Source organism: Peromyscus maniculatus, chromosome 5 (assembly GCF_049852395.1).
Source record: "Peromyscus maniculatus bairdii isolate BWxNUB_F1_BW_parent chromosome 5, HU_Pman_BW_mat_3.1, whole genome shotgun sequence".
Taxonomy (NCBI): Eukaryota; Metazoa; Chordata; class Mammalia; order Rodentia; family Cricetidae; genus Peromyscus; species Peromyscus maniculatus.
The window spans coordinates 132,046,633-132,059,761 of record NC_134856.1 but is presented as its reverse complement, the minus strand read 5'-3'; the positions used below and the strand labels follow the sequence as shown (position 1 = coordinate 132,059,761).

At 45.1% G+C, this 13,129-nt stretch overlaps 1 protein-coding gene across 1 annotated transcript in view; it reads left to right on the top strand.

The window, feature by feature from the left end:
• Shc3 (SHC adaptor protein 3) overlaps positions 1-11,226 on the top strand; it is a 133,868-nt gene extending 122,642 nt beyond the window's left edge. Inside the window, exon 12 of the mRNA XM_006976853.4 lies at positions 9,615-11,226. Within this exon, the coding sequence (XP_006976915.1) occupies positions 9,615-9,743 (129 nt within the window). The 3' untranslated portion in view covers positions 9,744-11,226. The remainder of the gene's footprint in view (positions 1-9,614) is intronic.
• Positions 11,227-13,129: the final 1,903 nt, after the last annotated feature.

The following is a 13,129-nucleotide window of genomic DNA, read 5'->3' as shown; positions in this document are numbered from 1 at the left end:
CAAAAAGGTGGTTATTTTTTCTTAAGCCAATAAACATGGGTTCTGCGTGGATAGAATTTTCTGATGCACCTGTTCTTCAGAAAGTTTGGAGTCTGTTCATGAATCAATAGGGCTTCAGTGGGTGTGCATGGTTTGGGTATCAAGATGACATGTTCACACTCACCTCAGGATAAGTGAGGCTTCTCTATGCAAGAGATGACATGCTAGAGAGCCTTTCTCTAACTGCTAATCTAAGTGGAACCCCATGAATAATCTCTTCTTCTTTATTCTGATTTACTTTTGCTTTAATACATATTACAAAAAAAGTATGTACTTATTTGTTAATTTGCTCTCCCTAGGTTATAATTTATATATGAATAACCTTCTTGTTCTTGTAGTATCCCCAAGGACTTGGGACAGTGCCTGATACACAGTAGGTGTTCACAAAGTAGGTATTCAATAGTCACTAGGTGGATACTTGATCCAGCATGGCTTTTTATAGATTATAAGCTGAGAGTCCAAGAAATTTGAGGACCAGGGTGTGTGTGTGTATGTGTGTGTGTGTGTGTGTGTGTGTGTTGCTGGGGGGTCCTCTGCAAACTCCAGGGCCTGTAGAATAACAATCCATGAGAGGCAAGAAGGAAATTTGGTTCAACCTGACTTAGTTAGCTAGTGTTGATTCAAACTTTAGAGTCTGACCCCAGGTAGTTTATTTCAGCCTTATTTAAGCACAGCATAACTTTGGGAAAAGTTTTCTGATGATAATTAACTCAATCCTATGTGTACACCAAAGCTTAAGACATGTTTACATTGAAACTCTTTGCAGAGTACCATGACCTTTTCCATAAAGATGGGCTCTGTTGACTTAGAAACAATGCTCAAGGTAAGGGTCCAGGGAGGCTGCCAGAGGTGAACAAAATGGCCTGTGGAGGTCAGGATTGGCCTGACTCAGAAATTACCTGGAATGTTGTGAAGTATAAGTGGCATCTCCCAGAAGGATGGGTTTTTGTTTTGGGTTTTTCAAGACAGGGTTTTTCTGGGTAGCTTTGGCGCCTTTCCTGGAACTCACTCTGTAGCCCAGGCTGGCCTCAAACTCACAGAAATCCACCTGCCTCTGCCTCCCGAGTGCTGGGATTATAGGCGTGGGACACCACCGCCCGGTGGGCTTTATTGAGTGGGAAGCAGTGCTCAAGATCTAGAGTGGACAAGTCTGGGATAAACAAACATAATAGTCCGGGGCATTGGGGTGAGTGTGGCCCTACATACAGGAAAGGTCACCCGGTTATAATCTACAGCCATTCCCAGCTTTTCTGGTGGAAGACAGGTAAACATCTCCTTCCTTTGGTTTCCCTAGTGCTTCAGGTTCCTCACAGACGTGTAAGCATGAGGCCCTTGCCCTCTATAGGTCTGTGAATGTGCACATGTGACACTACTAATATTGAGCCTGGTGAGTTTTTACAGGTGTGGAACCACAAGCAAGATCCCCTAAATAGAAGCATCCCAGAGTTCTTGCTTCCTTCATAGGCCTTGCAACAATTTAGCTGTGGTTATCAAAAAGAAAACAACAGAGAAAAACCTTCAAGAATTCTGTGAGAATATAAATATTTCACTCGAAAAATTGGTATTTAAAAACATGAAATGTTAAAAAAAAGTCTAGCTGAGTATGTCATCACATAGAGCAAAGATGATAAAAAAAAATGTATTCACTAAGTCTTTATACCTCCAAAGAATTATTTTAAATGGCATTCCTTGTGTCCTGACAGCCACAGGCAAGCAGAGAGTAATGAGTTAATGCACTCATACTTGCGCTCCGCTCTCTGTCTCTACTCTTCTACAATCCAGAATTTCCTGCCCGGGCATAGTGCTGCCCACAGTGGGTGGGTCTGCTCACATCAATGATCATAATCGAGATAATCACCTACAGACATGCCCATAGGCTAACCTCACCTAGACAATCCCTCATTGAAACTCTTTTCCCAGGTGACTGTGGATTGTGTTGGGTTAACAGTTGAAACCAATAATTATACCCCACTAACAATATTTTATATTTTCACAAGCTAGTATCAAGGTGTGCAGCAAAGGAGGAAATGGAATTGTGATAAGATGTTCTCGGGAGCTGATTCCCAAGGCTGTGCTATCATATAGTTTTAATTCTGGAGTGAAATTCACAGGACCATCAAGAATGCTTGTTAAGTCACACCCACTGATGACTATTCTTTTGGGGGGCTTTTAGCTGGATCTGATTATCCGGTTTAATTGATCCTACAGAGGATAGCTTTAGCTGAAAAGGAGATGGAAATGAAAGACTTAATTAAAAATGTAAAGTTGCCTCCTTGCTGTGAGGACACTGAAATAGACACCGAACACGTTCTCTTCAATATTTATTCATCTGATTTTCATGGTAATTGGCTGGTCCCTGACTATAAAGGGGGAAGCTTGGCAAGTTAGATTACTCAGAGAAAGAAGGATGCAAAAAAACGGTCTGAGTCTAAATTTACCCGGCGTCTAGCAGCCTCTGAGCTCTCTCACTATGCACTGAGGTCACTGGGAAGCCAAAGAGGAGGCCACCCAGCACAGCGCCCAGCCTCCGTGGCGGGGTGTTGAAGGAAGAGACCCTAAAATAGCATGGGAGGGAGCTGGTGACAGAGTTTGTGGGAGGGGCCTCAGAGATGGCTCTTTCAGCACCTGAATCATTCTGTCAGCCCGCATGTGTCTAAAATTATCGCGAGTCACTCGTGGTTGATTCATCCTTTTGGCCAAGCAGGGCCAGGAAGGTGGGGTGGACACCATGCTTGCATTAGGAGAAACCACTGTCGCTCAAGTGTCCGGGTCCTCTGCAGGCTCGACTCATGTATCCTCCAGCATGTTCCAAAGCACACACTAGGGCTCGTACTTACTAAATTGCTCTACAGTGGCGTCACTTCCACAGTCACTAGGGCTTCCCGTGTCTCCACTTGTTCTCTGACACCTGTGCTAGATCACCTGTGTCCGCACCCCCCTCAACCCCCATACTCCCTATGACATGTCACCTATTTTGTCTTTATTTTGTATTGATTTCCCAAGGAAAAATAATAGAAATTAAGGGAAGGGAGAAGTGTAGCACGAATTGTTAGAAGGTCTTATTAATAAAACAAACCCAGAGCCAAGTACTGGGGTGAACGCTGAAAGATCAGAGAAGCAGAACCAGCCACAGCTAGCCTCACTTCGGCAATTCTTCAGCTGATCTTGTTTCTTCAAACTGGAAGCCTCTGTGTCCTCATCCGAATGGGTCTCAGCTGAACTGCTGCTAAAAGCCTAAGAGCTTAACAGACTCTAGTTCCTCGTTTTCATGCTTTATATACCTTTCTGCTTCCTGCCATCACTTCCTGGGATTAAAGGCGTGTGTCAACATGCCTGGCTGTTTCCAGTGTGGCTTTGAACTCACAGAGATCCGGATGTATCTCTGCCTCCAGAATGCTAGAATTAAAAATGTGTGTGCCACCATTTTCTGGCCTCTATGTCTGTCTAGTAGTTGTTCTGTTCTCTGACCCCAGATAAGTTTATTGAGGTGCACAATATATTGGGGGGCACAATATCACCACAGAGAAGTATTTTAAATATTTTGCAGCATATTCCTGTTTGACTCCTTGTTTTGCTTATAAATACAACCAGAGTGCATCTCTGCCATTAAGAACATTAAAAGGGAACTTTCTGTAGAGCTGCAGGAGCAAAAACTTATCTTTCCCTCAAGTTTCTGCTTCTTTGGAGCATTTTCTAACCTTTGAACGTCGTCTCTCTATGGCATACAAACATATGTTTATACACTTTCACAAACTGTACATTTAATTTCTAAAAGTCGTTATCCCCTGAGTTATTTTTTCATAATTTTGTTTTAATAGATGTAGTAATTCTATTTTTTTATGTTATGGATGTGAGTTGAATGCTTTTCTGGTTTCTGATTTATCTTCTGGGGTGGAATTGGTCTGTTCTCTTTGTGATGTGATGTTTTTAGGATGTGTTCATGGTGGTATCTAGGAACAGGGTGCTGTGTTGGTTGGTGTCCTCATCATGATAGCTCAGTTCTCTTTCCCTGTGTCTAGCCCTGACATCTGGGGGGTGGGGCATCAGGCTGAGAGGACCGAAGCACATGGAGTAACATTTCTGATTCAGAGAGGGGGAAGAGATTTGGAATTTCAGCATCTCTCAGAAGTTCCTTGTCTGGGGTCACTGTGGTTCTCTACAGACAGCAGCGTGTTTCATGTCTTCAGATACTTATGTTCTGCCCTCTTCTCTGGAGGTGTAAACAGAGAGGAACGGGTGGGGGGTAGGAGTTGTGTGCCCCTTGTCTACAGCCCACCTGTCCTGTCCCTTGGAACTAGCCATGGAAGGGAAGCCACATCTAGAAGGAAGGGGAGACTGAACTGAAGGTCAATAGAGGCCTCCATACAGACCAGAAAGGTTCTGAGGTTATGGGTTGAGTTCCCTCTGCAACAATTCCCACCACATTGGGAAAGTCTGTGCATGTCTGCTGATACGAAGCCCAGGCCAGGAATGGCCTCTGTATTTCTCACTGGGACACACCACCAGGTCACAAGGAAAGCTGTAAGAAGGCCGTTGTTGCCCAGATCCCTGTCCCCCTGTGTGCTCCAGGCTGTGTCCTGGCAGGAATACCTCCCCAGCCACAATGGAGTTAGGCATCTTCTTCCCAGCCTCTGGACACCACAGGCACTGCCAGATGCTTGGCCAGCATTAGGCAAGTCCCTGCGTGGGTACTCCTTTGATGGCCCAATTCTGACTAGACTGTAGGCCATCCTTGCTGAGGGCAGCAGGGCCTGGTTTCTGCTTGACAAGATGGCCCAAGGCTTTAGCTTTCTGAGTGATGGCTCTCACTGGGACTGTGTTTAGACCACTATATAGAAAGGAAGGTGCCACCCATTGTGACTGTGTAAGTCACTTCTGGCCCCGGACTAGTGTGACTTCCCTGTCAGTGAAGGTCCTGGCTGGGAAGGACCCTTTAGCCATCCTTCTATGGGAAACCCCATGAAGCTCCTGGGCTTGCCATGATTCTTCCCTCTCCGATTCTTCCTGGGCTGCACATTGTGGCATCCATGTTGAGTTCCAAGTGACAGAGGTGCTGTCCAGGAACAAAGTCTTCCCAGGCACCACACCGTGTTCAAGGAACCATCCCCCTAGAAAATTTCAAGGTCCCCAACATTGCACACTTTCGGCCACAAGGGGGCAATAAAGGCAGTTTCTACCTCCCGGATTCAGAAGGTGCCTCACCTGGGAGCACTTTCAGACGGGGGTGAGGGTTGTGGGGGGCGTCCTGCCTTGACTCTTCCCCCAAGTGAGCCTGGCTACGGGGAGAGGCCACTTCCTCTTCTCCAGCTGGACTCTGAGCTTGTGGAGTTTCACAAAGGTATAGGCTCAGTTGTGTTCTCTGTTGGTCTCCGATACTATCTTTGATGATTGAGAGTGAGATGGGAGACAGCTTTGGAGACATCGTGGGTAGTGGTCTCAGCTTCCCCACTGTTCACAGAAAAACTGAAGGTTTCCCTCTGGTTTCTTCTGCTACTGGTCAGACTGCACCTCAGCCCCAGAGGCTTCACAGAGAAAGATACTGCCTAAGGTCTTCTGGGCTCCCATAGTTGGGGTAAGGCCTGAACCCCAGCCCCAGAGGCCTCACAGAGACAGGGTACCTTCTAAGCTCTTCTGGGCTCCCACAGACAGGGTAAGGCCTGTGGTAGGGTTTTATGGAGGACAGAGAGTGAAGATAGATATCTTCTTGGGATGAAAGACTGGTATTGTCTCCAGCCACAGGGCTCCTGAGACACCATTTTCAAGGTGGAATTACCTGTGACAGGATCTTCTATGGCTAGCTGTGACTTGAGGGAAAAAAAAAATATCTGACTGGAGAGATGGCTCAGTAGTTAAGAGCATTGGCAGCTGTTCTAGAGGTGGTGAGTTCAATTCCCAGGAACCACATGGTGGCTCACAGCCATCTATAATGAGATCTGATGCCTTCTTCTGGCATGCAGGTGCACATACAGATAGAGTACCATATACATAAAATAAATAAATCTTCAAATATTAAAAAAAGAAAGAAGAAAAAAAACTATCTGCATTGAGCACATAAAATCTTCTTGCCATTATCCCCAGACAGAGCAGGGGAGCATCTATGTCCATGGTATCATGAATGTTTGTAGAAAGGGAAGCTGAGGTGGGATTCCCCTTTGTTAGGAGAGCGAGCCTTGGAACCATGGGTGGTCATGACCAGACCTTGACATGGGAGAACAGAGGGTTAGGAGAAAGAGAGAGAGAGACAGAGAGATTGAGAGACAGAGAGACAGAGACAGACAGAGAGACAGAAACAGAGACAGAGAGAGACAGAGAGACAGAGACGGAGAGACACACAGAGAGACTAGGTCCAGAGGCAGGATGAGGTCCTAAAGGCAGAGGGAGCACCTTCAAAGCCCTTAAGGGAGCTGCATCAGAAGAGACAAGCTACCACATACCTGAAGGAGTCCTGAAGGAAGGGCCCTTCAATCCCTAAGGACAATGGGGTTTTCTGAGTCATTTGGTTTTTTGCCCTTTGGGGGGCTGTCCACCCATCTCCCAAATAAGTCACACACGGAGGCTAATTCTTAATTATGACTGCCCAGCCTTAGCTTGGCTTCTTTCTTGTCATCTTTTCTTAACTTATTCCATCTATGTTTTGCCTCTGGGCTTTTCCCATTCTCTTACTTCTGTAAATCTTACTCTTGCTCTGTGGCTGGCTGTGTAGCTAGGTGGCTGACCTCTGGAGTCATCCTCCTCCTCTGGCTCCTTCTTCATCTTCCCACCTTTCTCCTTCTATATATTCTCACTTATCCTTTCCCCTGCCTCACCATTGGCCGTTCAGTTCTTTATTAGACCATCAGGTTTTTTAGACAGGCACAGTAACACAGCTTCACAGAGTTAAACAAATTCAACATAAAAGGAACACACCTTAAAATAATATTCTACAACACTGAGTCTCATAGGATTTCAGTGTGGGGCCCAGAGGTAAGCTCCATACCATGACCTAGCCTGGCTTGGTCTACATGCCAGGCATGAGAAGGCAAGAAAGCATTAGGTAAAAATGAAGCTATAATTCAAGGTTGTGCTTGGTCCAGAGATTGGGGGCTGGACTTGCTCATAGTTCCAAGTGGAAGGTAAAGAAATGTGAGAGCTGCAAAGTCACAGTTTTATCACTTTCTGTCCCAGAAAGCGAGTTGTGGGATTGGGGGTGGAGTATAGTCAAAGGGGAGAGGGTCAGCCTCTGGCCTATGATCTAACAAGAGATCTGGAGACAGTTTGGAGTCTATGGTAGGATGTGTGTATACTGTGCAAATGGTAAACCATTTTATACGTAAAGGACTTGAACTTCCCTGGATTTTGATATCTGTAGTTGTCTTAGCATTCCTATTGCAGTGAAGAGACACCATGACCGCAGAAACTCCTTTAAAGGAAAACATTTAATTAGGGCTGCCTTATAAGTATAGTTGCAGAGGTTCAGTCCATTATCCTCATGGTGGGAAACACAGTGGCATGCAGGCAAATGTGATGCTGGAGAAGGAGCTAAGAGTTCTGTATCTTGATCCACAGACAGCAGGAAGTAAACTGAGACTTCCTCCAACAAGGCCATGCCTACTCCAACAAGATCACACCTCCTAATAGTGCCACTGCCTATGAGCCAATTACATTCAGACTACCACAATAGTGGATCTTGGAACCAATTTTCTGTGAACATCAAGAGGCTGCTGTATTTACTCTCTCTCTCTCTCTCTCTCTCTCTCTCTCTCTCTCTCTCTCTCAACTTTAAATAGATGATCTTTATCAGTACCTTCTTGACTTGTGGCACATATACTTGGTCACACTGAATCTTCCACCCCCTTGGAAGGGAAGGCCTATGAATCAGAAACTCCCTTTGTCATACAGAATTGAAGGTAGTACAGTGTCTTATTTCTCCTAATGCTTTGCCTCTCTCTAAGACTTCATCATGGCTGCCTCTGGCCTTGAACCATTCTCCTAATAAAACCCCTCTGAAGGGTCATCCCTTGTCAGCTTCCTCTCTGTGAACTTGCCATTATTTTTCTTTTATCTAACACCATAGTTGTCTATATTTTTTCCTATATCATCTTCTAAGAATTTGATTTCTAGGATTTTTCTGTTTAATATGTTTGAATTAATGGTCCATATTTTTTTTCACATGGATGTTCAATTGTTCTAGGACCATCTGTTAGAAATACCATTTTCTTCAACTCATGACTTTATCTGTCATTAATATTAGTTGTCATTATCTGGTGGGTACATCCTAAGCTCCCTCTTTTGTCCCATGGAGGCACTTGTCATTGTCTTGATTCCTGTAGCTTTATGGTGAGTCCTGAATGGTGACAATTTTCCATATTTGTTCTTTTCTCTCAGAGTCCAGAGTGCCAACCATTAGACTGTGGAACCAATCCTGTTCTTTTCCTTCAGTATTTTGCTGACTACCCTGGATCTTTTTCTTCTTCACATAAACTTTAGAAAAAGATTATTCATATCAACAACTTAGTTTGCAATGACTTTTATTGAAATTGTATGGAATCTAAAGACCACATTGGAAATGACTAAAATTATGGCATAATCTGGCTATCCATGAACATGGAATATTTTTTCTTTTCAATGAAATCTTTGTTTTTTTTAAATCAGGCTTTTGTAGCTTTGAGATTATATATATATATTTATCAATATATATATAATTTATCAAATCATAATTTATCAAAGTATATTATATATAATATATATTTGATAAATTTATACCTAAATATTTCATTGAATACCTGAGTTTTTAACTTTTTATGTTAATGTAATTGGCATTGTTTTAAATCTCAAATTTTATGTAGTCATTGCTTGTGTGTAAGAAAGTGATTGACCTAAAATTTTTTATTTACTTACTGTTATTGGGTGGTGTGTGTGTGTGTGTGTGTGTGTGTGTGTGTGTGTGTGTGTGTGTAAAACCACATGCATGCTATGGTGTATGTGTGGAGGTCAGAGGAGAGCTCTGTGGAGTTGACTCTCTTCCTCCACCTTCACAAGGGTTCCAGGGTGTGGACTCAGGTCACCTTTACCCACTGAGCCATCTCCCTGGCCTGTGATTGGCTTTTGCATATTAACTTTGGATCTTGGAAATTTAATTTGTGTATTAGATCAAGAATAGTTTTCATTGTTGGTGTCTACTCAGATTTTTATCATGGTCATGCAGGAGTCTGTAAACAAAGGAGTTTTGTTTTCCTTCCTAATCCATATTTTACTGTACTTTTTGTCTTCATTAGCTGGGACTTCCTGTTGTCCCAGTGAGGCCAAGGAGAGAAGGAATGAGGTAGGCAGTATCCACAGGGCAGTGGATTGAGATTTTCAAGGACTGCCTCAGAGGGACAGGTAGGTGAAGTACACTAAACTGACCAGCTGTTGTCAGTGACCAGGGTCTTTACAGAAATCTTCTTTGAAGCACAGTGAGCCCTCAGACCCAGGAAGGCCGTCCCTCCCCTTGCCTTTCTGGGCTGAGTCAGATGTTCCGGATAGTTCTACCGCAATGTGTTCTTTCTTCTCTTCATCTGACACCTGCTCAACCTCTCCTTGTTTAATCCTCACAGATCCGGACAAAGGACAGGGTCTTTGACAGCATCGGCCACCTCATCAACTACCATCTTGAGAGCAGCTTGCCCATCGTCTCTGCAGGGAGCGAGCTTTGCCTCCAGCAACCAGTGGAGAGGAAACACTGAGCTGGCCCAGCACCCTGCCCACGCCTTGTGCCAGGTCAGGGGGACCTGGGTCCACTGCTCTCGGCCTCTGGGGACTGGGGCCTCTGTCTGTGGGCACACCGCCTTCCTCAAGAGCTCCTCTCAAGGGAGCGTTCCTTCAAGTTCAGATTTCATAAACACGTTCCACACATCTCAGATGCGTATTAGAGGTGTATATACCCACACATCCTGTACAAATGGGCCCTATATTTATATTTTTTAAGACTAAGAAAGATGTGAGACTAATGCCCTATGCTGTATGTTTTTAGTGAGAGGCAAATTTGATGGTAGTTGTTCAGGCAAAAATTTTAATTCAGCTGACCTACTGGGAAATTTTGCTAGGAAGGTGTAATCTGCAGTTCTATATAATAAGCACAACACAAGGTGAATGCAGGTGAGCTGGCAGCCCCAGGACAGACAGACTTGAGATAGAATACGGCAGCATGCTGCCCAAACATCTGCCCCTGCCCTACAGCTCATGTGAGTGCTGGTTCTGGGCTGTAGCTTTGTTCACAGATGGACGTGCCTCCTCTGGCTCTGGCTTCTGTAACCCCAGACAGATGGCATGTCAATGGATTTTCTGTCACGTGATGACCCACTGAAGCCCCACTCCAAAGCAGGTGGTACTCTGCCTCTTTTCTGGGGTCATGTTTCAGGTCATGTTTGACCCATGTTGTTTGGGTCATGGGGACCCATCACCTTTGACCCCAGTTGTGTGTGTGTATGGATTTGGAGCATTCATTCGAGGCCAAATATGGTACAAAATAAGACTTAAGATCTCCAATTGACAAATGCTTCCTTTGTTTTCATCAGTATAGTGATGAATGTCTGTGGAAGGCAGGCTATGGAAAGTTTTCCTGGTCTGTATGTCCTTCAAGCCAGTGTGTTCATTACAGGCTATGAGTGGAAGGTGTTGGTGAAATGGCCTCCCACCTACCTCTTGTATTCAGTAGAACAAAAAGCATGTGTAAGAGCCTTGCGAGGCATGTACCAGCTTCTGCCCAGGATTGAGCCTTGGAGACACACCCACTGTCTGTTCTGCCCATTTCAGTGTATACTTGGCATCATGCTCCAGAGTCTTTGGAGCCAGCTGGAGTGAAGGATGATGGTGAACCCCTTCCCCTCCCCTCCACATCTTCTCAGTAGCCCAATGAAAAGGGATCACACCCATGGCCCTCTATCTTGACCCTCTTCCTACCAGCTCAGAAGCTGTTGATTCATGGTGGGTGATTTCATGCTTGAAAATTGGCTGTGTCTATGACTTAAAAAACACTTGGGCTGTGATCACTCTGTGACTTAACAAACACAGGCAGATGATGCATTTGTTGGTTGGTACCTCCTCATGAGACTGCAACCTGGGCTCTGGTCCCCATGAGACCCCATGTGTGTGGCACCTCGGGTCAGTAAAAAAGGAAGCTGAACATTTTAGGGTTGGACGGTCATAAATTGGATGTTTTAAGAGGAACTGTGTGTGTGTGTGTAGAGAGGGTGTATAGTGTTTAAGAACACTGGCTTCTCTTCTAGAGGACTTAAGTTCAATTCTCAGCACCCATATGAGAGCTCACAGTTATCTGTAACTCAAATCCCGGGTATTTATCTTCTTCTGGCCCCCATGGGCACCAAGTAGACACATGATGCACATACACATTTGCAAGCAAAAATAGCCATACATATAAAAATAAACTAATATTTAAAAAAGAGTAGTTAAGGGGAAACTTAACCATTAGGCAAATCAGGGTTCTGCATGGCTCTAAAGCTAAGCGTGGGAACACTGCTTCTCCTGCTGTGTACTCAGTTGGGTGCCAACGGGTGAGTCTGGGTTGAGAAGATACATGAGAGCCTCTTTTCAGTTTTTACCCTTTGAGGGCCCACTGAATCCAAGTTGGCAGTAGAATGTTCTAGAATTAGAATTCTGGGGAACCTAGCATCAACACTCACTGGCCTACTTCATCCTGAATGGTGTTGGTGGCAGACACTACATGGATGAAGCCCTGGAGATGAGCAGATATACTGATAGCCCCTGGCTCAGGCTCTTGCCCTGGGACCATATACATAGGCTTTGGGATGCTCCTAAGAGTCACCCAGCATTCTGTCCCTCAGGAGGCTATGCCTTGTGCACACACATACAGGTCCTGTTACTCCCATGTGTAAATGTGTGCCACACACAAATATATCTATATAATTATCTCCCCCCACTTCTTGAATTCTCCATGTTGTGCAAGGCTAAAATGCCTATGTTCTGGTCACCAATAAAGTGTTGCTCTGCTTTATTTCCCTCTCCAGGGAAGTTAAAAAGCAGCATTCAGAATTACATCAGTCTTCTCTGAAGTCAGTGTTGAGTTTGAGGGTGATAGGATTTATAGGAATCAATTTAGAAAATTGAAAGTACTGGGGTCAATGTTTTTCTTTTCAATTTTAATTCAAAATATGTAATTTTGATCTCAGGTTACAGGACTGGACGTGTGCTTAGGGAAGTTTTTCAGACACAAGACAGCCATGTTCTGACCTATGTTTCCTGTCAAGTATGTCAGAGGTCACAAAAAGTTTATCATTTCTTTCTACAAACACATGGGGAAACTGAGGCTCCCTTCAGGTCCCTTGGTCAGCCAACAGCAGAGCCATTTTCCTCACTCCGTGTTTTCTGTGCACAGCTGTGGGCTAGTCTGTGCTTCGCGGCCAGGGCTTGGAGGCAAACCCAGCAAAGCCTCGTCCTTGAGCCCGAGTTCCTCTTCCTTCGCTTTCCTGCCCATATCCGCCTGGGTAGGGCAGGGTTACAGGCTACAAAGCAGCAACTCCAGGCAGAACAGCACTATATCGTGCATTCAGGTCTCCAGCTCCTGGGCACAGTGGCCGAGTCTAGGCCAGGCATCAGCATTCCAAGTGTGCCTGGATCCTGTGCTCCTTCTTGTGGGCATCCTGCTACACCACCCAGAACTCTGCATCCATTAGTGGTGCGTGATGGGGCCCAACAGTCTTAAAGCAGCCTCTCTGCTCTGGCACCGTGGCCCTAAAGCTCCTGCCTAGTCCCTCTTTCCGTGCCCTCCTGGGAGAGTTAGCTGCGCTTCAAATAGCCTCTCCATGCTGGTGAGGCTGGTTGGGCTTCCCATGGGGCTGCTCATCATGGTCTAGGTTGGCTCTGAACTTCTCCCCCCACCATCAGGTGGGCAGTCTGCTAACGACACATTCAAATAGCTCCATCGTGAATCTACACTTAGGTTGCCATGGTGTCCTTCTTGTATTTAAAGAACCAAGAGCTGGGTGCCTGCTCAGCCTTGATGAGCAGCTTTCTGTTACAGGCCATCTCAGATGGTGGACTGATGGACTGATGCCAAATAGGCCACATGTGGCAACTGTGAGGTTGTCCTGGC